This window comes from Eulemur rufifrons, chromosome 8 (assembly GCF_041146395.1).
Source record: "Eulemur rufifrons isolate Redbay chromosome 8, OSU_ERuf_1, whole genome shotgun sequence".
In the NCBI taxonomy this organism is placed as follows: domain Eukaryota; kingdom Metazoa; phylum Chordata; class Mammalia; order Primates; family Lemuridae; genus Eulemur; species Eulemur rufifrons.
The window spans coordinates 115,679,072-115,703,615 of record NC_090990.1 but is presented as its reverse complement, the minus strand read 5'-3'; the positions used below and the strand labels follow the sequence as shown (position 1 = coordinate 115,703,615).

At 42.7% G+C, this 24,544-nt stretch overlaps 1 protein-coding gene across 2 annotated transcripts in view; it reads left to right on the top strand.

The window, feature by feature from the left end:
* The first annotated feature begins 472 nt into the window (after positions 1–472).
* ELAPOR1 (endosome-lysosome associated apoptosis and autophagy regulator 1) overlaps positions 473–24,544 on the top strand; it is a 74,222-nt gene continuing 50,150 nt past the window's right edge. For both annotated transcript variants that reach the window (XM_069479065.1, XM_069479063.1), the window contains exon 1: positions 473–625. In XM_069479065.1, coding sequence (XP_069335166.1) covers positions 473–625 — 153 coding nt within the window. The remainder of the gene's footprint in view (positions 626–24,544) is intronic.

Here is a 24,544-nt window from a genome sequence, read left to right as displayed (position 1 = left end):
ATTAGAGAGGTTCATAAATGGCCCCAGGCGCGAAAGGGCAGTAGAAAACCGGAATTTGTTGGCAATGGTTTGGTGGATGTTTCTACCGCGTTCTTTACACGAGCCCAGGGTCCGCCTGTTGGGCTGGTTGCACCCCGCGGTCGCGCGCACTGCCACCCCGCGCGCGCCAGCGGCGGCGGCTGCCATGGCGACCGGCAGGTGAGCGGCAGAGGCGCGCGTGGTCCCTGCCCCACCCGCGCGGAGCGAACGAGGAGGCGGTTGTCAAGGCGACGTGGGTAGGAGGAGGAGAAGAGGACGCAGGGAGGAGGAAGGATGGGCGGCCTTGGCGTAGCCGCAGGGAGGTGACTGAAGCGAGCCCAGCCCCTTGCATCCTCCCCCTGTGTACCTCCCTCCCCTTTTTTTCCGCCTGCTGCCAGCAGAACGGGCGGCCGCAGCACCTGAGCCACTACTCCCGCTCACTCAGGACAACGCTATGGCTGAGCCCGGGCACAGCCACCAGCCCAGTGCCAGAGGCAGGGGAAGGAATGAGAGGCACACATTCCGGCTTCTGCGGCTGCTGCTCTGGGCTGGGACCGCCTTCCAGGTGACCCAGGGGACGGGACCGGAGCTTCACGCCTGCAAAGAGGTACTGCCACCCCCTGACCTGACCCCCCTTAGGTCACAAAAATATTGGATCCAGGCAGAGACCTTGGTGGCCAGGCGCAGACAGTTTCAGATGCCACGGAGTTTAGGTTTCTTTGGGGATGAGGCCGGGGGGGAGGGAAGAGGAGCAGAGCGGAGCACAGTGGCGTCATGAGAAGGCCAGCCCACTGGAGGACTCACGAAATAGATCATCCTTTCAGCTTGGGGTGCTGAGCTCAGCGAAAGGTCCCAGCTCCAAGAGGAGGAGTGACCTGGGTCCCTGGACTCAGAACGAGGGAGGAAGAAGACATGAGTTGTTTTCCAGCTGGGGTGAAATTACCTTAAAAGTGGTTGACGATAAAAGACTATGTACAGAGAAGCAAAATAGAAAGAGGAAAGAGTAGTGGGATAAGAAACACGTTAAGAGGCCAGAAAAAACTAGCGGAGAAAAGTAGGAGTCCCTGTGGTTTTATCATGGCTTCAACAACAGTGTCCAGGTGGGAGATACGTGAGAGGGACGATAGGATCCCATCAACCCTCCCATTCCTCAGTATTACACATCCAGTTACCTTGCAGGGTCCTCTTCACAGCTTCGCCTCTTCCCAGCACACTTTGTTTAGTGTACCTGACAGCACATAACCCATCTTTGTCCTGATTTTGAGTTCTTTAATATCTCATTTTCTACCAGTCTCTACTCTCCTTCTCTGGACTTCTGCTAACATATGTCATAAGTCTTTTTCAAGGTGTTTATAAACTGTTGGCAACAGAATTCAGACAATAGGTAGTGAATGTTTTCCAACGAAAATGTCTTTTGAAAAGTCTTTTTGGAGGGACACAAAAAGTTTGTTTGGAGTAATCAAACTAAGTAGTTTCTATATTACTGAAATAACCATATTTGGTTGTGCTCTGAGTAACCTTTTTTAACCATATGGCAGAGGCAACGGTAACAACTGCATTGTGGAAAGCAAAATAAAAATTCTGTTATCGCTGTGAAACGTGAAAGACTTCATAAAAAGTCAAGAGTCTAGCTCTGTGAATGTAATCCCAAATGTCAAACTTGGGTAAGGTTTTGAGATGTTAAAATATTTTTATAAGTTGTTAGTGTTAACTGATGAGCAGCAACAACATTCTATATGGAGGTATATTAGTATAAAAGTGTTCTAAGCATTTGACTGTCTACAACATAGCAGATCATGAAGAAGGGGGGAAGATTTTTGTGTGAATAAAGATGTTTGGCTTTGAAGATTCAAGAATATCACATAAGTGACCCCAGACAGTGGGACTTTTGATAACTTTCATTAGTCCCAATGACCATGGGGCCATCTGCATTTCCACCCAGCCACTTTATGATTTGTTTTAGAGATGGCTGGGAACAGCCATCTCACCAGTGACTCTGACTCACTGGCCTTAGTGTCCCATGGTCTAACCAACCAAAATAATGAGAGCCTAGCCTAAGATTCTTTGCCTAAGAATCAAACACAGGAGTCTCCTGAGTGGAAGGTAAGAATCTTACAGTTCAACTCCCAATTCTTGTTGAGATCTTTGTCAACTGTGGAAAATATGAGACATTTAAGAAATTAGACACTTCATATCATCTTGGTTTGGAGGGAGGGAAGAATATTGGTATTTGAGAACTCTAACTTGTGTACAAATTTTGCCTTTGGCCCCATTTAAATGACCAACGTTTGCCTAAGCAAAAGATCTTGCCACAAAGCATGAGCTTAGGGTGATGGAAGCTGTGGAGCTCAATGTACCAGGGTTCTAGTCCTGTCACTTACCACAGTTTTTGGATCCATAGAATGGGTATTACAATAACACCTACCTCAGAAAGGGCTGCTTTGAGCACTGACGGAGAAAATACATGTAAAACACAAAATAGAGTTGCCTAATTCCATTCTATTCCCTGTTTATCTCTTTTTTTTTTTTTTTTTTTTTTTTGAGACATTCTGTCTCATAGGCTAGAGTGCAGTGGCATCATTATAGCTCACTGCAACCTCACATGCCTGGGCTCAAGTGATCCTTCTAAAGCCTCCTAGGTATCTGGGACTACAGGCGCATACCACCGCACGCAGCTAATTTTACTATTTTTTGTAGAGACAAGGTCTTATGTTGCTCAGGCTGGTCTTGAACTCCCAACCTCAAGTGACTCTCCTGCCTTGGCCTCCCAAAGTGTTAGGATTACTGGTGTGAACCACCACGGCCCCTGTTCAGTTTCTTTACCATTAGATCTACACCCCATGCCAAGTTGAAAATGGCTTAGGAGTCATGCTTATTGGCCACAGGCGGCAGCAAGAACTGTTTACACTCTCCTTGAGCAAACAGTGGCGGCTGAACACCCCTGACTCCAAAACAATAAGGAAGAGAATAAACCCATTATTATAATAGTCTTCATTTGGCAATATGAACTGATCCAACAAGTTTGGGGGCCTCCAACCCTAAATGGTGAAAAACCAATTCAGGGTAGACTATCCCTTCTCTGTCCTTAATCTTCACATGAATTTCTTGTGAGCCTTTACTGGGTGTTGATGGCAGGGACTCTTATCAGGCCAAGGCTGACCTCAGTGACAACAATGCTGCTCCAGCCTTGTTTGTCAAAGCTGAGGCCTCCCCCTCGATCTAATCAGGAAACACAGAGATTTAACTTGAATCCTAAACTGAGGTGGCAGAGAACTGGGAGTTCTAGACTGCCAAGTATGTGCTGGGGCTTGGCGTCCCTCTCACAGTTTTACAATGATCAGGGTCACAAGTGGAACTAAACATCCTGTATGATGTTTGTCTTCATGAATCATGTCTTTAGCCCTGCGCTAGCCAGGCTAAGTGCTGACTGAGAGTCACAGGAGCATTCCCCCTAGCACAATGAATCAAATCTAATGAGAGAGGGGCAGAAAGCTGCCTTTGACAAGATCTGCCTTGCCCTGAGGCTCCAGTGCTAATTGCCCTCAAAAGGACTTCTCACTCTATGCAGAAAAGCCCACGGGGCTTAGGAATCTGGCAGACATAGAGTGCAGTAAAATTTGTTGAATGAGTGATGTGATTTAGTAAGGATGCTATTTTGAGCAAGTTAATTAACTTCTACCAACCTCAGGTTCCTATCTGTAAAATGGGGGTGGTAATACCTCAGGACAGGGCTGTTGGGAGAATTCAATGAAGTGAGATAACACTTGTAAAGTGCCTGGTACATACCCCTGACATATCATAGGTGCTTAACAAATGTTGGTAGGCAGAAAAGCTAAGTATGTAAATAATGACATACGAATGATGATGTAAGGTTAGCATGTGGTAAGCAATGCAGGAGTGGCAGTGTAAAGGTTAATAGGAAAAGAAGGAAGAAAACTTATTTGAACAGTTGGCACTCGACCTGCTTCTGGAATAATCAGTAGCATTTCAGTGGGCAGCAATGGAGGAAGGGTGCTTTCTAGATAGAGGGAGGAGTCTGAGGAAAGGTCCACAGGCGGAAAAGGCAAGTGATCTTGGGAATGGCAAGTACACCAGGTAGCTGAAATGTGGATGCATGTGGGCTACAGTAGAAAATAAAGTTGTAATGTTGGAAACTAAGTGGGGAATCCCTGGAGGATCTGACAGACGGTAGCAGCCTGCTCAGGGTGGATTAGCATGAATGTAGAGTAAACGTGGTTGAGGTGGGCAGGGAGGTGAGGGCGCAGAGGCGGGGCGTGGAGACCAGAAGCCTTTCCTGGGGTCAAGGAGGAAGTTGACAACAGGCACTGCACTGGCCTGGTGGCAGCCGGGTAATCGGAAAGGTGTAGGGATGAAAGATATGGTGAAGGTACAGTTAAAGGATTTGGCGACTGATTGGAGGTGTACAGTGTCAGTGAGGGGTAGGCGAGGATTTCAGAGTGCAGAATGGTAGGAGTTACTCCTAGTCACAATGCAGAAAGAACAGCTTTAGGGAGCAGAGTGATCTCTTTTCTTGGTTCTGACCTTCCTGGGACCAGCCCTGTAGTAGGTGGGAAAAAGTGCTGAGCCTCCGGCATGCTGCTTCACCGTATGACCAGTTTCTAGGCTTTTATATGTTTTCCTGTATTTGATTCACACACATTATTTGAGGTTTGAACACCACAGGGCAATGGCTAGATCTAGAAAACATTCAGAACTTGTGAGTTTTCAGGAAATATTTCAGGGAAGTGTAAAATTTAAAATGACTCTCTTGGTGGGTTACCGTTAAGGTTGGATGTTTAAACCACCCTGCCATATTAGGTGAAGAGAGAAAATTAAAACTCTCTGAGTATCATGAAGTGCTGATAGGTAGCAAGATGTGCTGTTTTGTTTGATATCAGAGGGGGCTAAAGAATAACACTTTCTTGGGATGTGAAGACATTTAAGAAGTTAGTTTTTCTATTCTCCTGTCCCAAGGTAAGTGTATCTTAAAACCAAACTAGACTGATAATCACCTGACTTATTTTTTAAAAAAGCTTTAAAAATGACAAAAGTGGCACATTTCATTGACAGACAAATTGGAAAATATAGGTAAATAGAAAGGAGATAATAAAAATTACTTATTATATAATCTTACCACTCAAACTATCATTTTGATGTAAATACTTATGAGGGAAAGGCAGAATACTGGTTCAGAGTGTGGGGTCCGGATAAAACTGGGTGGGCTGGGTTCAACTTCCAGCTCCTCTATGTAGTAACTGTGTGACCTCGGGGAAGTTATTTAATCTTCTCATGCCTCAGTTTCTCCATCTTTAAAATGAGACTATTAATAGAATCCACTTAATTACTATAATATGACAATTAAGAGAGTTAATACATGCAAAGTACGTAGAATAGTTCCTGGTGCATAGCAAATACTCAATAAATGTCAGCTGTTATAATTAGATTTTTAGTGGAAGTATAATTAACATTGTCTTATAGTAGGCCTGAAGCCTGCTATGGAATCCTAATTCTACCATTTCAGCTACATTACCTTGAGCAAGATATTCACCTCTCTTAGCCTCCACTTTTTCTTTTTCTTTTCTTTTTTTTTTTTTTTTTTTTGAGACAGAGTCTCACTCTGTTGCCTGGGCTAGAGTGCCATGGCATCAGCCTAGCTCACAGCAACCTCAAACTCCTGGGCTCAGGCTATCCTCCTGCCTCAGCCTCCCGAGTAGCTGGGACTACAGACATGTACCACCATGCCTGGCTAATTTTTTTTTCCTATATATATTTTTAACTGTCCAAATCATTTCTTTCTATTTTTTTTTAGTAGAGACGGGGTCTCGCTCTTGCTCAGGCTGGTCTCGAACTCCTAACCTCGAGCAATCCTCCTGCCTCAGCCTCCCGAGTAGCTGGGACTACAGACATGTGCCACCATGCCTGGCTAATTTTTTTTTCCTATATATATTTTTAGCTGTCCAAATCATTTCTTTCTATTTTTTTTTAGTAGAGACGGGGTCTCGCTCTTGCTCAGGCTGGTCTCGAACTCCTAACCTCGAGCAATCCTCCTGCCTCAGCCTCCCGAAGTGCTAGGATTACAGGCGTGAGCCACTGTGCCCGGCCAACCTCCACTTTTTCATCTGGAAAATGGGGATAATTTAGATCTTGCCTTTTATGGATCACTGGGAGGGTTAAGCAAGATAATGCTTGAAAAGTGCTTTGCAAAATGCATTGCACATATACCTCAATAAATACTGTGTTTTGATCTACTTTTCAAAAACCTAACAGGAACATTGTTCTATGTCATTTAATGGTCTTGTATGATATCATTTTAGTGATGAACTGGATGGACTACCCCAGCTAATCTCTAATGCTAACCCTTTCACTTTGACCACCTGCCTTAGACCCATCCCTGCTCACCTACTGTAAACAATACTTCAGCAATTCTTCCCTCTTTCTGGAGCCGTTACTTTTTCCTCTCTATTGAATCATTTCTATCAACCTTCAAGAGGTTGATATTTTAAAATCAACTTATTTTAAAAAGTAGAAAAATAGAAAAAAAAAGCCCAACTTCTCTTGATTGCCACTTCCTGCCACTCTAATGTACCGCTCCCCTGTGTAGTAAAGGCCCCTGAAAATCATATCTATCATCACTGTCTCTAAACCCTCTCTTTCTTTTCCTTTTTGAATCCATTCCAAGCCAAATCTATTCCCATGATTCCATCAACACTGCCTTAGCTCAATCCAGTGGGAATTTTTCAGTCCCGATTAGACTTCATCTACCTGCGTTAGACAGAGCTATGCTCACTCTCACCTCCCAGGAACACTTTCTTCTCTTGGCTTCCAGCTCTGCTGGGTTGTTTTATTTTGTTCTATAGCCCTTGTAGCTCCTTCTCTGTCCCCTTGATTGTTTTTTTCCCCATCTCCTTGAGCTCTAAACTTGGCCGTTCCCCAGGGCTCAGTCATTAAACCTGTATCTGTCTATCTCTATCTTTATCCAACCTCTTCTGTTTTCATGACCTTGGTGATCTCATCTGTCATCATGGCTTTAAACACTATCTGTACGTGTCTGACTCCCACGTTCACACTTCCAGTCTGGACCTCGTCCCTTAACTCCAGACTTGAACATCCAGCTGCATCCATGACCTCTCTATGTACATACGTATTTGATTGGCAACTCAGATTGAGCATGTCCAAACAGCTGATGTCCCCGCTGCCATCAAACCTGTGCCTCCCAGAAGTTTCCTCACTTTAGTTAATGGTAACCCCATCCTTCCAGCTGCTCGGACCCCAAATCCTGACTCCTCTCTTCACCCTATTCATTAGAAAATGAATTTTTCCAAATTCATTTGAAAACCTTACTATCTCTACCTTCAAAATATATCCAGAATTTGAGCACTTGGTACACTGCCACCACCCTTATCCAAGGTACCATCACCTTTCACCTGGAAGATTGCCAAAGCCTCCTAACTAGTTTCTCTGCTTCCACCCTGCTCACCTATTGTCTAGTACTTAGCCAGAGTAAACCTACTGAAAATAAGACAGATTTTGTCATCCTCTGCTCAAAACCTTCCTAAGGCTTCTTATCTCAGAGTAGAAACCAGTTCCTAACAATGACCTACAAGGCCCCTCCTCCTCCTCTCCAGCCACACCAGCCTTCTCGCTAGTTCTCAGATCCCAGGGACAACCTGCTGCCTCCATGTCTTGGCCCTTGCTGTTTTCTCTGCCTGGAAGGCTCTTCCCCAAGATATGTGGCTTATTTCTCAGTCCCCTTCAGGCTTTTGTTGCAATGTCATCCCCTTCCCCAACCCATTTTCTGTTTTTTTTTCCTCCAGAGTACCCATCACTCTCTAACATACTCTATATTTCACTTATTTCTGTCTTTCTTCACTAACAACAAGCACATGAAGGCAGGGCTTTTTGTGTTTTGTTTGATACTGTGTCTCCAGCACCAAAATAGCATCTGGCACATTGTGGGCCCTCAATAAATGAATGAAATAGATGCATAGATTCCACTGATGGAATTTATTTAACTGTTGTTGAACATACAACTTGTTTCCAACTTTTGGCTGTTATGAACAATGCTGAGTCTCTTTTTTCATACACCTTTTAGCACATTTGTCATTACTTATTTAGAACAAATTCCTAGAAATGCAATTGCTGGGGGAAAGGATAAGATTATTTTCAGGCGTATTTTTTTCTAAATTGCTTTCCAAACGTTTTTTTTTACAGATCAGTTTACTCTCTTACCAGTAATGTATGGGAGGGCTTTTCCCTACCACCATCACAACACAGAGTTTTTTCCCTTTGCCAACTTTACAGCTTAAAAAATCCCCATTGTTATTTTAATATTCACTTCTTCCAGTTCATTACTTTTGGATATAACATTCCTTTTTCTACTCATTCCTATTCACTGTTTTTTTTTAATTTTTAAAAATTTTTTTGAGACAGCACTTTGCTCTGTCACCCAGGCTGGAATAGAGTGGCATGATCATAGTTCCCATTCACTGTTTAAATTTATTTAATTATGTAATAATTTATGTGTATAAAATATACATATACATATGTGTAAGTTATTAACCCACCACCCAATTTAGGAACTAGAACTTAGTTCATGCTGGCAAAACTTCCCCGGAGCCTGTCTCCAATCCCAGCCCCAGAAGTAACTGCTGCCCTGAATTTTGGTTTTCTGTTTCTTACTTTTTTAATTTTTTTCACATGTGTATGTCTCCCTAAACAAAATCTTATTTGGCTCTGTTTACTTTGTACCCTTATAAAAACTACCATACTGTATGTAGTCTTAAAAGATTTGCTTTTCTAACTCCATGTTGAACTTCTAAACTCATCCATGTTATTGTATATTACTATATTTTGTTCATTTTCAGTGTTGTAAAATATTCCTTTGTGTGAATATTCCACAATTTTAAAATTCATTCTCCTGTTGGTAGGCATTCGGGTTTCCAGTGTTTTGCTATTTCCAACAATGCTGCTATGGACATTGTTGAATCTGTCTCCTGGTGCTCAGGTACAAATTTTTTTTTTTTTTTTTTTTTTTTGAGACAGATTCTCACTCTGTTGCCTAGGCTAGAGTGCAGTGGCGCAGTTGTAGCTCACTGCAACCTCAAACTTCTGGGCTCAAGCGATCTTCTCACGTCAGCCTCCCAAGTACTTGAGTCCCAAGTACTACAAAGCACATGGCACCATGCCCAGCTAATTTTTTAATTTTTGTAGAGACAGAGTCTCGCTGTGTTGCCCAGGTTGGTCTTGAATTCCTGGGCCCAAGTGATCCTCCTGTCTCAGCCTCCCAAAGGATTAGAGGTGTGAGCCACAATGTCTGGCCACAGGTACAAATTTCTTGATGCTGTAAACCTAGAAGTGGAGTGTTGTGTTGTGAGATGTGTGCAGATTCACCTTTACAAGAGAATGCCAAACTGTTTTCCAAAGTGAGGGAGCTAATCCTAATTTATTCTTCAGTGACTCTAGAGATTGAGATTCCATGAAGGACCTTAGTCACTGTTGTGGTCTGAATGTTTGTGACTCCAAGAATTCATATGTTGATACCTGATCCTCAATGAAGTAGTATTAAGAAAGGTGGGGCCTTTGGGAGGTGATTAGTCCCGTGCAATTAGTGCCCTTGAGAGCTTGTTTGCCCTTTCCTCTATGTGAGGACACATAAAAGGCACCTCTATGAGGAATGGGCCTTCACCAGACCCCCGTTCTGCTGGTACTTTGATCTTGGATTTCCCGGCCTCCAGGACTGTGAGCAATAAATTTCTATTGTCTATAAGTTACTCAGTCTAAGGTGTTGTGTTATAGCCACCATAACAGACAGTCACTTTAGCCCCAGACATACTAAGTTAGGGCTTAATTGTGGGGCCACTCTCCCTTCATAAGTGCTGTCATTTCTTCAGAGCTCTTAGGGTTTATGTTTACCTAGAGTTTTTTATTTTTATTTTTGGATGCTTGCTAAAAAATGTTTCCTGAAATCTGTATATGAAACGTTTGATCTGGGCTTGAATTTTTTTCCCTAACTTGATACAGAGATTGTAGGAAAATAGCCAACCCTTACCCACGTTAAAAATGTCAGTACCTGTTAGCTAATTTAAAAGAATTGTAAAAGCTGTGTATATTCACTTAGCTCTATAGGAAACATCAGGTGTTTGCTGATTTCTAATTCCCATTAATTGAATTTGGAAAGTAGCTTCTATAGTGTTCCAGTGAGAATGTAAGTTTATATTAGGTGGTACTGTGCTGAACCTTTTTTTTTTTTTTTTTTTGAGACAGAGTCTCGCTCTGTTGCCCGGGCTAGAGTGAGTGCCGTGGCGTCAGTCTAGCTCACAGCAACCTCAAACTCCTGGGCTCAAGCAATCCCTCTGTCTCAGCCTCCTGAGTAGCTGGGACTACAGGCATGCGCAACCATGCCCGGCTAATTTTTTGTATATATTTTAGTTTGGCTAATTTTTTTCTATTTTTCTTTTTTTTTTTTTTTTTTTTTCAGTAGAGACGGGGTCTCACTCTTGCTCAGGCTGGTCTCAAACTCCTGAGCTCAAACGATCCACTCGCCTTGGCCTCCCAGAGTGCTGGGATTACAGGAGTAAGCCACCGCGCCTGGCCTCTAATGTGGTTTTTTAAGACTTTGGGATTTTACCAAAACAGTTAAATTTTAAAACGTTTAGGCAGAGCACAGAGGATTTTTAGGGCAGTGAAAGTATTCTGTATGATAGTATAATGGTGGATACATGTTATCCATTTTTCCAAACCAGTAGAATGTACTGCCAAGAGTGAACCCTAACGGAAACTAGGGATTTGGGTGGTGATGATGTGTCAGTGTAGGTTTACATTGTAACAAATGTACCACTCTGGTGGGGGATGTTGATAGTACCTAAAGTTTTATAGCTTTCTTCAGTTTTGAGTGATTTGTAATCTGATGTGTCCCAGGTTGGACAGGTTTCCTTCTATTTTGGAATCTGGACAGATTATATTCACACTCAGATCACCTACTAAGTAGAGCATGGGTGAAAGCAACTTCCAGTAGTAGGCTTCTGGAAATTGGTAGCATCTTAAGGTCTCAAGGTATCATTTTAGGGTAAAACAGAAGTGTCACTAGATAGGAGAAAACTACTGCTCTCTCCTCTACCTGAGAGGAGTCTTAGTTATTGTAATGGTTCTCAGGGAAGTGTCCTGTGGGCACAGCTAACCCTGTATCCATATTTGGTGGATTCAGTTACACTTTAGAGTTTCCCTTTACATTCATGATGAATCCTAAAAAGAGAGGCTTAATGCAGCCTTAGGCAATGGAGGGACTAAGTTCTGAGAAAGGACATTACCAAGAACTGTCTAGCCTTATGAAGTTTAGATAATTTCTGCAAATGTGGATTGTGTTCATATTCTGATGGTCCAATAATGGAGGTCTTTTTTGCCTATATGCTCCTTATTTTAGAGGGGATTTTTAACCAGAGAACTTTATATTCTTAATCTAGATGTGGCTTTTCCTGCCCAGATAACCTTTCAATAAAATTTTAAAAAGAATCTGTATCAGTTAGTTTTTACTGTGTAACAAGCCACCCTGAGACCTGAAAGAGTAACCACTGTTTTGCTCACAATCCTGTAGTTTGACTGGGTGGTTCTTCTGGTCTGGGACAGCATAGCTGATCTCCATTTCCGCTGGGCTCCCTTGCGCTGGTGGGTTGACTGCAAGCTAGATGGTCTAGGATGGCCTCACCCAGATGCCTGACAGTTGACAGGCTATTGACTGGGGCGCCCAGGTTGTCTTCCAGGTGGCCTCTCCTCCTCCAGCAGGCTAGCTTACACTTGTTTATGTGATGGTCTCAGAGTTGCAAGTGCAATAACAGAGCAAGCTGCAGTGCACAAGCTCTTCTCAAGCCTCTGCCTGTCATGATTGTTAATGTCCTATTGGCCAAAGCAAGTCACATGGTCAGGCCATGACATAGACTCCACGTCTTGGTGGGAGGCCCTGCAAAGTCACATTGGGAAGGGAGAAGGGGCATATATATGGGGATAGAAATAATTTGTTGCCATTTTTTTCAGTATACCATTGTGAAAAGAGGAATTGATAAAAATAACCAACCACTCCAATCAACTTATAGTTATAAATTTGGCTAGGTGCTATGAAAGAAAAGTGAAGGATATGAGATATTATTACAAGGAAATCTAATTTACAGTATACCACAAGATCTCTTATATATTTTCAGCATCTTGCTGGAAAGATGACATATGAGAATTTTTTTTTTTGAGACAGAGTCTCACTTGGTTGCCCCAAGTAGAGGGCAGTGGTGTCATCACAGCTCACTGCAACCTCAAACTCCTGGGCTCAAGTGATCCTCCTGCCTCAGCCTCCCAAGTAGCTGGGACTGCAGGGCTGCACCATGTCACTGGGCTAATTTTTCTATTTTTAGTAGAGACGGGGTCTCGTTCTTGCTCAGGCTAGTCTTAAACTCCTGAGCTCAAGCCATCCTCCCACCTCCTCCTCCCAGAGTGTTAGGATCACAGGCATGAGCCACCACATATGAGAATTTTTAATCACTGTATCTGTGGGTATAAATCATTGCTTTAGGAATACAAGAAAACTACAGCGTAGTAGTCAAATATACTCAAGGCAAAGCATACAAAATACTGATTTTGGAATGGGACTGAACGCCAAATTTTCCTATTCCCCTTCTGCCTCCGCAAGAAATCCTTCCGCCTCAGCCTTCCAAAGTGCTGGGATTACAGGCGGGAGCTACCACACCCAGCCTACACACATATATTTTAGTTGTCCATCTCTTCTGACTAGAAGGTAAACGCTATGAGAGCCAATATTCTTGTATGTTTTATGCATTTCTACATTTCTAGTGCCTGCCACATAATAAATACTTAAAAAATTTCCCGAATGAATCCCCATTTTGTAGATGATGAAATTAGGACACAGAGACTCTGCCTGTCCCAGGTTACTCAGCTAGGGAAAGGGCAGGAACTTCCTGCTCAGGAAGCTGGGCTCTTATTCATGCTATTTTACACCTGTCCATGCTAAAAATCCAAACAGTACAAAGGGAATAAGCTGAAAAATAAAACTTTCCCTCACCCCTGCAAATCCCAGAAGGCTAACCTTTGTCACCACTTGCTTAAATATATTCTTCCTAGAATGTCACATGCCTATCTATCTTCCTAGAATGTCATATGCACATCTATCTATTTACTTTTATTTTTTGTAAAAATCAGATCAGAATATTTGTCCTGTTCTGTATTTTACTGTTTTCATTACTATAGCTCTGCCTCTTTATTTATTTATTTATTTATTTTTGAGACAGAGTCTCACTCTGTTGCCCGGGACAGAGTGCCGTGGTGTCAGCCTAGCTCACAGCAACCTCAAACTCCTGGGCTCAAGCAATCCTCCTGCCTCAGCCTCCTGAGTAGCTGGGACTACAGGCATGTGCCACCATGCCCGGCTAATTTTTTTAATATATGTTTTTAGTTGTCCACCTAATTTCTTTCTATTTTTTTAGTAGAGACAGGGTCTCGCTCTTGCTCAAGCTGGTCTCAAACTCCTGAGCTCAAACAATCCGCCCACCTTGGCCTCCCAGAGTGCTAGGATTACAGGTGTGAGCCACCTCGCCCGGCCTATTTTTAACAACCAAATTGTGATTCATTTTGTGTATGAACCATAACTCATTGAAACAGAAACCTCTTGAATAGGCTGATTCCAGTCATTTATAACAATGCTACAGTGAACATCCTCCTACATACTTTGATGTACACTTGTGTCTATCTGTAGAATAAATTCTTAAAAGCAGAATTCGTGGGTCAAAGGATATATAAGTGTTTAACATTTTGATAGAAGTGTCTCTAGTTGGTAGCATGAATTTTTAAGGACATCATTAGCCTTCTCCATCTGTGGTCACCTGACAGGCTGGGGGTGGGGGGAAGCTTTGGCTGCCAAGACAGCTGAGAGAGCTCATTTTCACCCAGAATCACTGAGGGCCAGGCTCAAGAGCCTGGCTGCTTTATCAAGCCACCAGCTTGTGCAAATCAAGGCAGACTGGCCCAGTGGCTGATTCTGCCAAATTTTTTGAAAATAACTTAGTCAAACCCATCTTTTCCTCAGTCTGTATTGTCCCTCTGGTAAGTATAAAAATCATGCTGTTTGTCACATTTCTTTCTTAAGCTCTCTTCTATGTCGTACCAGATAAAGAATAGAACAGATAATTATAGTTAGTGGTTGACAGCTGCTGAAAGAAAATATATTCTTCATACTTCTTAGGCCCTTCACTTTTTAAATTTTTTTTTAAGTCTGAGAAGCCTAATCTGAGGTTATCACCTATATTTTTTATCTTGGAGTTGTCATGTATCATTAAAGCCATTTTAGGAAATACCCACAAAATGATACAGAATGAAAAAATACGTAAATTGAGTGTCATAGGCCTGGAATGTGGTTTTCTAAACCTGAATTTTACTGCTGATACAAAATGAAAGACAAAAAACATTGGACTTTAATTGTAAAAATCCTGCATGCTTATTAGAGTATACCCCCCCTTTTTTTTATCCCATGCAGAACAATAAAGGAAAAAAGAAATTGGCTAATTTTCTGCTTGAAATTGATTGCTTCAACCTCCAACCCCAATCACATGAAAACAGAGTGGCTAGTAAGCCACTAAGAGAAAAGATATAGAGAGATCCGTTATATCTGTTTCCCTGCCTTTGTTCAAACTCACCTGACTCAGGAGAGCATTTGGGAAAAGTCAGGCCCGTCAAGCCCTCAATTAGATGCTCAATAAAATTGTGAATTAATGGATCAATTCACTTTCCCTGTAAAAAAGATTGAAGAGAGTAATGCTAGGGCCTTCGTTTACAAATATTAATACAGCTGTGAAAATCATCTGTAAAAGAAAAGAAGGGGCTGTGCCCAAATATAAAATAGGTAACAGGCTAAGAGAAAGTCAGATGAAAGAAAGAACTATGAAAAAAGAAAAAGGCTGGGCCAGGTGCGGTGGCTCATGCCTATAATCCTAGCACTCTGGGAGGCCGAGGCGGGCGAATCGTTTGAGCTCAGGAGTTTGAGACCAGCCTGGGCAAGAGCGAGACCCCGTCTCTACTAAAAAAATAGAAAGAAATTAGCTGGACAACTAAAATATGTATAGAAAAAATTAGCCGGGCATGGTGGTGCATGCCTGTAGTCCCAGCTACTCGGGAGGCTGAGGCAGAAGGATTGCTTGAGCCCGGGAGTTTGAGTTTGCTGCGAGCTAAGGTGACATCATGGCACTCTAGCCCAGGCAACAGAGCGAGACTGTCTCAAAAAAAAAAAAAAAAGAAAAAGAAAAGAAAAGAAAAAAAGAAAAAGGCAGATCTTTTAAAGGACATGTAGAGTTTTTTCAGTCCTAGATTATCTAAAATGCTGTCCCTAATTCTTGTATTCACCATTTAGGTTTACCCCTGTATAGATAGATTCCTGTAAGATTGGGGAATGTGTAATCATAGCCAGTGCACTCGATTGCCTTTAATGTAGTCAATTGCTTAGACATTTTCATTTCGTGAGATGATGAGTAACTGAAGGGAGCGGACATGCTTGAGTATGAGCAGGTAAAGGTTGTACCACTGAAGTATGCAAACAGACTTCCAGGAGCTTCTCTGCAAGAGGGACATACTTTTAATTTTTAGATAACCTAAAAGTCTAAGCTTTTAAAAAAGTCAATGATATATAATTCCATTCCTATTAAAATGTTAAATTTTTTACATGCAGAAACTGAGGCCCACAGAGATTAACAGGGTTGTTCACTCTGGCAAGTGTCATCTAGATATAAAATTGTGACTTCATGAAATGCTGGTGTTAGGGTGGATCTCAGTGGCCATCCAGTCCCAAGGCATCCTTGCCAGCCCCGTATAATACCTGGATGGATCCTTACCGTCAGGTGGGACTGAACCTTTCTGGTAATGAGAAGCTCACTATTCTAAAGGAAAGCCATGCCATTGGGGTAAAAAACTATAAAAAGTGTTATTTTTTAAAACTTTTTTTTTTAAGAGAGAGAGAGGGTCTCACTCTGTTGCCCAGGCTGGAGTGCAGTGGTGTGATCATAGCTCACTGCAACTTTGAATTACTGGGTTCAAGCAATCCTCCTGCCTCAGCCTCCCAAGTAGCTGGGACTACAGATGTGTGCTACCATGCCCAGCTAATTAAAAAATTGTTTTTGTAGATACAGGTTCTCGCTATGTTGCTCAGGCTGGTCTCAAACTCCTGGCCTCAAGTCATCCTCCTGTCTCGGCCTCCCAAAGTACTAGCATTACAGGCCTGAGTCACTGTGCCTGGGCTAAACATTTCTAAATGTTAAGGAATTCTTGAATATTCTGAGCTGAAACTTGTTACTATCGCCCTTTCTAGATTTCACATGCTTCAAATTTTCTACCTTAGATTTGAGACTGGAGCCCAGGTTTGAGACAGGCTCTTTGGAGAGCCTGTAAATTTATTCCCCGTTGCCCAAGACCAAGGATATTATGTCTGCAGAGCTCAGTTTCCCAGCTTATAAAGTAAGCGGAATCATCAGTTTCTTAAAGGCTTGGTTGGACTGAGAACCTGAACCCCGAACATTTAAGGAGTAAAGGGTAGAAAGGTCACTAAGGGCTCACACCGCAGGTGGAGAAAGATTTATCAAGCAGAGGTTAAGATATAAAGTAGTAAAAAGTTTATTTATTTTTCTGAGAAAGAAAGAAAGAGGTAGAGAAAGAGAAAGAGAAAAAGAGAGAGAAAAGAAGGGAGTGGCCATGACATACAGAGGAAGGAAGGGAGTGCCGGGCCCTGAGGAAAAGTTGCTGAGAGTTTTTAAAGGGTAAAAGGGTTAAAGGGTAAAGGGTGTCCTTTCTTTTTGCTTTTTTCTCTGTAAGGCCAGCTTATCAGAGTCCTTGGGATCTGGTCCTGGGAGGAACTGAGGCAGAGAGTTCGCAGCCCTACTGTCTGCTTAGGGCTCTTCAAGGTTGAGAAAATGAAACTCTTGGAGAGAATGAGTTAGGCCACAGGTGTTTTAATTAAACAAAACAAAGGGAGTAGTTGTGTTGTGAGTTTTCTCTTCAAAGGGGCAGTTATGGATTCTGAGTTTATTTCCCTTACTTTCTGTTTAATAGTTTATTTTCCTCTGTTAGATAGGTTATCAGTAAGACCACCTTTCAAGGAAATCTACCTATGGCTCATTCTGGGATGCGTTTAAGAAAGCAATTTAAGATTAACCTCTAGTGGTCACTGTACTAAGTATAAGAAAGTACAACATTTTTCCTAAGACATTGTGAATTGCTATAACACAGAGAAGGTCGTTAGACACTAGAAAAGAGTCTTGAAGACATTGTGAACATTCTTTAACTGAACTGCCTTTAAAAATCCTACAGATGCCCAATATCCTCAACTGAGAGGAAGGGATTGTGTGAGCCCTGGAGGGCCTTTAGAATCCAAACATCTGATGCAGGGAAAGAAATGTCTTTGGCATTGTCACAAGAGGCTTCACATTTACCAATTAAGCAGCATAACTGGTCACTTGACGGACCCATTATTTATGACACTCATTTCTTCTACCCTATACCCTTTCTGGGTTTTATTCCTTTTAGGAATATTGACAAATACTGTCCATTTGGGTACGTGGTTCCAGAGAAGAGGTATCATCAGAGTATTTTACAATGTGAAAATATCAATGAGAGATTCCGTCTAGAGATCATGGGTTGCTGTCATGTTTTTTCCTAGCAAATAGTTATTTTTCCTCTTGTAGTTTTAATATTTAATCCTCTGAAATTTAAAATAATCCCTTCACCAAGTATTTATTAAACATAATGGACTGAAATGGACATAGAAGCATTACCTGATACAAAACCAACACTGATGGAACATACAGCCTTAAGGGAACAAGCAGTTACAGGGAGTTACAGATAGAGATCAAGTGCATGATGGAATGGGGCCGGTTAGGAAGGAGCAGTGGACAGGCTTTGGGGACCAGCTCACATCCCAGGTGAAGCTGCACCGGCTGTGAGACTCAGGCAAACTGCTGAATCTCAGCGTCTCGTTTACCAAAGGAGCTAATTGTATTTGATTCGAAGGACTGCTGTGAGAATTAGAAAGGAGAAATAAGGCATGCACCGGTCGTATTAGTTTCCTAGGGCTGCCACAACAAAGCACCACAAACTGGGTGGCTTAAAACAACAGAAATTGATTTTCTCATATATCTGGAGACCAGAAGTCTGAAATCAAAGCGTCTGCAAGGCCATGCTCTCTTTGAAGGCTCTAGGAAAGAGTCCTCCCTTGCCTCTTCCTCGCTTCCGGTGGTTGCCAGCAATCCTTGGTGTTCCTTGGCTAGCAGCTGCATCATTCCAACCTCTGCCTCTGTCGTGACATGGCACTTTTCCCATGTGTCTGCTGTGTCTTCATGTGGCCTAAGGAGACCAGTCATTGAAATTAGGGCTCATTCTAACCCAGTATGACCTCATCTTAACTAATTACATCTGCAAAGATGCTGTTTCCAAATAGGGTTACATTCTGAGGTCCTGGGCAGGCATGAATTTTGGAGGGACACTGTTCAACCCAGAATACTGGCATGGTATGTACTGAATAAGTGGAAACTATTATGGTTATCAAGTGCAAAATGCCAATGAGGAGAGAAAAACTATTTGTGTGGGCTAGAGTGGTTAAGGAAAGCTTCAGAGAAGAAGTAAGAGTTATACAAGGCTTTAACAGAAGTATTAATAGTAGAATTTAGATAAGAACTGAAAATTCTTATTCGGTGGGGAGAATAGCATATCAATATTTTAACTGTAATAGAGTTATTAACCTTGTAAAATCAGCTATTAGTGAGACAGAAATCTCCTCTGGCTCAATGGGAACTAAAAACTATAATCTTTTTCTGAATGGATAACCACATCCATTGCTTTGTAACAAATTATCCTAAAGCTTAGAAGCTTAAAATAACAAACATTTAGTGGCTGGGCTTGGTAGCATTTGTCTGTATTCCCAGCTATTTAGGAGGCTGAGGCAGGAGGATCATTTGAGCTGAGGAGTTCGAGACTGCAGTGAGCTATGATTGTGCCACTGCACTCCAGCCTGGGCAACCCAGCAAGACTCCATCTCCAAAAAAGAAAAAAATAAACTATAATCTTTTTCCAAATGGATAACCATATACATTAGTTATCTATTGCTTTGTAACAAGTTACCTTAAAACTTAGTGGCTTAAAATAACAAACATTTATTGGCTGGGCACAGTAGGATGTGCCTGTAGTCCCAGCTACTTGGAGGCTGAGGTGGGAGAATCTCTTGAGGCCAGGAGTTCACTAGTCTAGCCCACATTCTCAGGGAGGAGAATTAAGCTCTATCCTCCTCTTGAAGGAAGGAATATCAAAGAATCTGTGGGCATATTTTAAAACTACCACACCACAGTGTATTATTAAATCATCTGTTCCTTTAGATGTTGGACTAGTTTCCTAAATTTGATGTTCCCAAATCCATATGTTATTATTATTCATTAATACAGTGATAATTGTGAGCACTCACAATGTTCCGGACACTGTGCTTGAAGCTGGGAATTTGGAATGAATTAGACCAGTGCTTGCCCTCAAGGAGTTTATAGTTTAGTGGGGTAAAGGAAATATGTCCATAAATATAATGTATGTGTGTAAGAGATAAAAGTGAATATAAACAGCGGGCTTTGGGTTTGCAACTTATAAGAGGGAAATTGAAGATATTAAGGAAGGGGTAGATGGTATTTGAGGGCCTAGGGCAGCATCCAAAGCTTAGCCCACCCCTGGTATAGTGTAGCTCTTGGGCAGGTCATTGAGAGGGGACATTCTGGGCTAGGAGATAGGAATGTGCAGGACTTGTGTGGGGGAATGTCAGGTTGTCCAGGGTTACTTGAGTAGGATGGGGAGAAAAGGAATGGGAAAGTGGTTTGAGGCCAGTCTGGGAGGCTCTTAGAGACTGTGGTAAAGAAAAAGGTTGGGCTTGATTCTGAACACACTGAAGAATGACCTGTGTTTTCTGAGCAGGGGAGTGACATGCTTAGATATATGTTTTGGAGAACAGAAACAACTGGAGCCAGGAAACTTATGTGTATGTACGTATGAACTCATTCAGTCATTCATGTATTCAAAATTTATTGCATACCCACCAGGCATTGTTTAAAGAGAGCTTCTAGCCTCGTGGGAGACATAGGTATTAATCAAATCATCACAAAGGTAAAATTACAACTTGGACAGTATTACAAAGAAAGGTACAGGGTGCAATGAAAGCACATATTAGGGAATTTGACTTAAGCAGGAAGTTCAGGGAACTCTTCTCAGGGCAGTGACAACAGAGATGAGGTCTGAAAGATGTCCAGAAGCAATAAACCCTGAGAGGGTAAGAATCAGCACGTGCAAAGGCCCTGAGATAAATACAGAGGACTGAACGAAGGCCAATGTAGTGGGAGGAACAGATAAGGAGGGAAGGCAAACATGGTTAGATATGAGGTGGGAGAGGAAGGCAAGGATCAAACTAGGAATGGTCTTATTTTAATTAATTAGTTAATTAATTAATAGTGCCTCCACCTATAAGGACTTCGGTTTCCAGGAAATACCTCCATCACAATAGTAAAATACAAATATAAAATAAAAGTCATGATGGGAAATATACAACTTAGAATGACAAATACAGACAGAATCATTAAATAAATATATGAATGCTATATAAGCAAATGGACTGGAAACTTGACCTGGAGCTTCCTGGTAGCCAAGGTGAAAGACAAAGACAATATAGAACATGCAGTGCTCAGAGCCCATGAAGAAAACACCTGGGAAAATCATTTAGCAGGCAGATACAACAGAAAGATGTACTGATGGGCTGGGTATGGCATGAGAATGGAAAAGATCAGGAACATTAGAGGAAGACATTGCAGAGACATCACTGATTAGTTAACATGGTTACTGAGACTTTGTAGTAGCTGTAGATATTATGTCCCATATCTATAGAGATTATTATGGAACCAGGGATTATTATTTCTCTGCCATATATGTATATACACATATATACACACACACATACATATGAAGTAGAAATGGAATATATCCTATTTTTTTAAGCCAGAGTAATTTCCTTTTGTCTCAAATGGGACTAGCAGGAGATATGATGTTTAATTACTATGCACTCCAGCCTGGGTGACAGAGCAAGACCCTGTCAATAAAAAAATAAAATGAAATAAAAATAAAGAGGTGTATGACATAAAAGTCCTCTATCACCTTTCCTCAGCACACCTGTTCATGATGTGATGTTATACCTCACAGTGCCTGTATTAGTCGGCAAGGGCTGCCGCAACGAAGTATCACAGAGCAGGTGGCTTTAAACAACAGAAATTACAGAGGCTGGCACTGCTCAGAGTGGGAGGAAAAAAAGAGATGGCTTGTTTATTAGTAATTATAAACATAGAGAAGTGGCAAGATTTGTCCTGTTTCCTCCTGTGACTGTGAAACAGCGGAACAACCATCTGAGGACTTCCTGAAAATTCGGGAGAACGGCATCCTGCCTTAATTTCTTCCACCAAATTTCACTCTTGGACCCAGGCCACTTCTGCTTTGGCAAAGCATGAGGTGCTAATGCGAACTCCTGTTCCCAGGGATGTTGCTCCAGGCTGGCCCCGGGAACTGTCGGCTGGTGGTGGGTGGGAGGAAGTGGGAGGAGGCAGAGGAGCGCTGTTATCAATTTTAGTAACTTAAAAATGAGCATTTCCTTTTCTATAATACCTTGTAGCAGAAGCCACCTGAGAAAACGAACTTAGGCAAATGGCTTGCCGTTGAGCATTCTGCTGGAGGTCTCATTCTCTTCTCCGAATCCCCTCTTGCTAGCCCCACCTGCCCTTTCCACAACGGTCAGTATCACAGTTTCCCAAGGGAAACATTGAAGGCGACTCAGCTGCCTGCTGCCCTCCTGCTTCAGGGTTTCCAGATTTCACTCTGCAAAGCCTCCTCACCTTCTCCAGTCGGAGCCCAGTGGTGGAACCCTGGTTTGGGCCACGCACAGCACAGGCCTTGACCTCACAGGCCTCTGGGCCTTGCTCCTCCAGCTGGCGTCTGGCTGCCACCCTCTTCTGCCACCAAGACCCCCAAGAAGAAAATTAGCTTCCTTCAGAAACCAAGCTATTCCTGCCAAGGTTGGTCTGGCCCTCTGTGGAACATAAAAAGGAACATCTGTCCAGCGAACAGCCAGCTTTTATGACGGTCTCCTGTTGGCTCCCTGATAAGAAGCGACAGCTGCTCGGGCTGCTGCACCTGCTGCCCTTATCATTTCTTTCCTGGTTGGATGATGAAGCTGAGCTGGTTTCACCTTCATCATTACAACTTGGAAGCCCTCTGGCAGCTTTCAAAGCATCTTGCCAGTCTCATCCTGGAGAGGACACCAGTTCTCTTCTCGGTGGGAAAGCTAAAGCTGAACTTGGGAATTCTCACTGGGGCTGGCCCCTGGGGAGGTCTCATCATTTCCAGCAGAGGGAAGAAACCTGAAGAAAGAATTCAGATTTAAGTAATTACCTCCCAGCACTTTTCTCTCTCTCTCTCCCCTCCCTTTTAAAAATAGTGGGATAATATAAGTTTTCAGCATAAAAACTGGCAACCATGGTTGAGGAAGAGATAAGATTTCTGGACATCTTGCAACTCTTTTGAGGTGACTCAAAACAAAAAACGGCCAAGCCAATCTTTAACTCCATCCTCACTCTTTTTGTTTTCTTTTTTATTTCAGCATATTATGGGGGTACAAATGTTTAGGTTACGTATATTGCCCTTGCCCCACCCAAGTCAGAGCTTCAAGCATGTCCATCCCCCAGATGGCACACAACACTCATTATGTGTGTATATACCCGTCCCCTCCTCCCCGCTCCCATCTGCCTGACACCCGATAAATGTTATTGATGTACGTGCACATGGTGAGTGCATGTGGTGCTTGTTTTTCCTTTCTTGGGATACTTCACTTAGTAGAATGGGTTCCAGTAGCACACCCCCACTCTTGGCTTTTCCTAGGTAGCTTCCTGGTTTGGTACAGCTCTGTACTGTGGATATGAGCACCACCCTTGAGGGCTTGCTGAAACCCAGCTTGCTAGACCCCACCCCAGAAGTTCTGATCCGGTGGGTCAGTGAAGGGGCCTAAGAATTCAAATTTCTAGCAAGTTCCCAGGTTCTCCTGCCGCTGTTGGTGCCGCCGGTCCTGGGACCACACTTTGTGAACCACTGGTTTAAGTTTTAATGGAAAGGACAAGAGCTTTGAAGAAAAGTAGTCTTGGGTTTGAGTCCTACGTCTGCAGCTTACTTAGCAGCCATTGACTTTGGGCCACATGACTATCTCTGAACCAGTTTCTTCATCCTTAAAGTGGGGGAAATACTATCTACCCCACCGAACTCGTTGATTCTACAGATATTTATTGTATGACTGTTGCAGTCCCAGGCTCTGAGCTGGGCGGCGAGGGCACAACGATGGATGATACAGTCTTCGAAGCCAAGGATATGTGGGTGGTTGTGAAGATTAAAGAGATTACATTTGCAAAGCTAAAGGACCATGAGGGAGATCCAGTAAACATTAATTTTATTTCCCTCACAGGAGGTAAACATGATTCTGCTTTTATTTTTTTATTTTTTATTTTTTGGTCCAAGAAGTCATTCTCAAATTTCACAGCATGGAACCAAGAGCTGTGTTTCTCTCCTTGTCTAGATGAAAAATTTGAGGTATGGGTACTTTTATGAGTGGAACTGTATCCTCCAAAAATTCGTATGTACATTAGAGCACCCCCTACAGACCCCAGCACCTCAGAATGTGACTGTATTTGGAAACGGGGTCTTTGCGGATGTAGTCAAGTTAAGATGAGGTCATTAGGGTGGGCCCTAATCCAATATGGCTGGGATCTTTATAAAAAAGGGAAAATTTGGACACAGAGACATACAGAGAAAATGCCGTGTGAAGATTGCAGTTACGCTATCACAAGCCAAGGAACGTCCAGGATTGCTGGCTGTCACAATGATAAAGGCATTGGAACAGGTTCTCTCTCATAGCTTCACAAGAAATCAACCTTGCTGACACCTTGATTTCAGACTTCCAGCATCCAGAACTGTGAGACAATAAATTTCCGTTGTTTAAAGCCACCCGCTCTGTGATACTTCGTTAAGGCAGCCTTAGCCGACTACTACAGGCACTGTGAAGTATAACATCACATCAGGAACAGGTGCGTTGAGGAGAGGGGATGGAGGACTTTTACTCTTTATTCCATACATCTCTTTTTTGTTTGTTTGTTTGTTTGTTTGTTTTTAAGTGCCTTGCTCTGTCACCCAGGCTGTAGCGCAGTGGCCTCACCAGAGCTCACTGCAAACTTGAACTCCTGGGCTCAAGAGATCCTCTCACCTCAGCCTCTCAAGTAGCTGGGATGACAAGGCATGCACCACCACACCTGGCTAATTTTTCAATTTTGTGTAATGATGGGGTCTTACTTTGTTGCCCAGGTTGGTCTCAAACTCCTGGGCTCAAGTATCTGCCTACTTTGGCCTCCCAAAGTGCTGGTATATGTGAGCCACAGTGCCCAGCTTA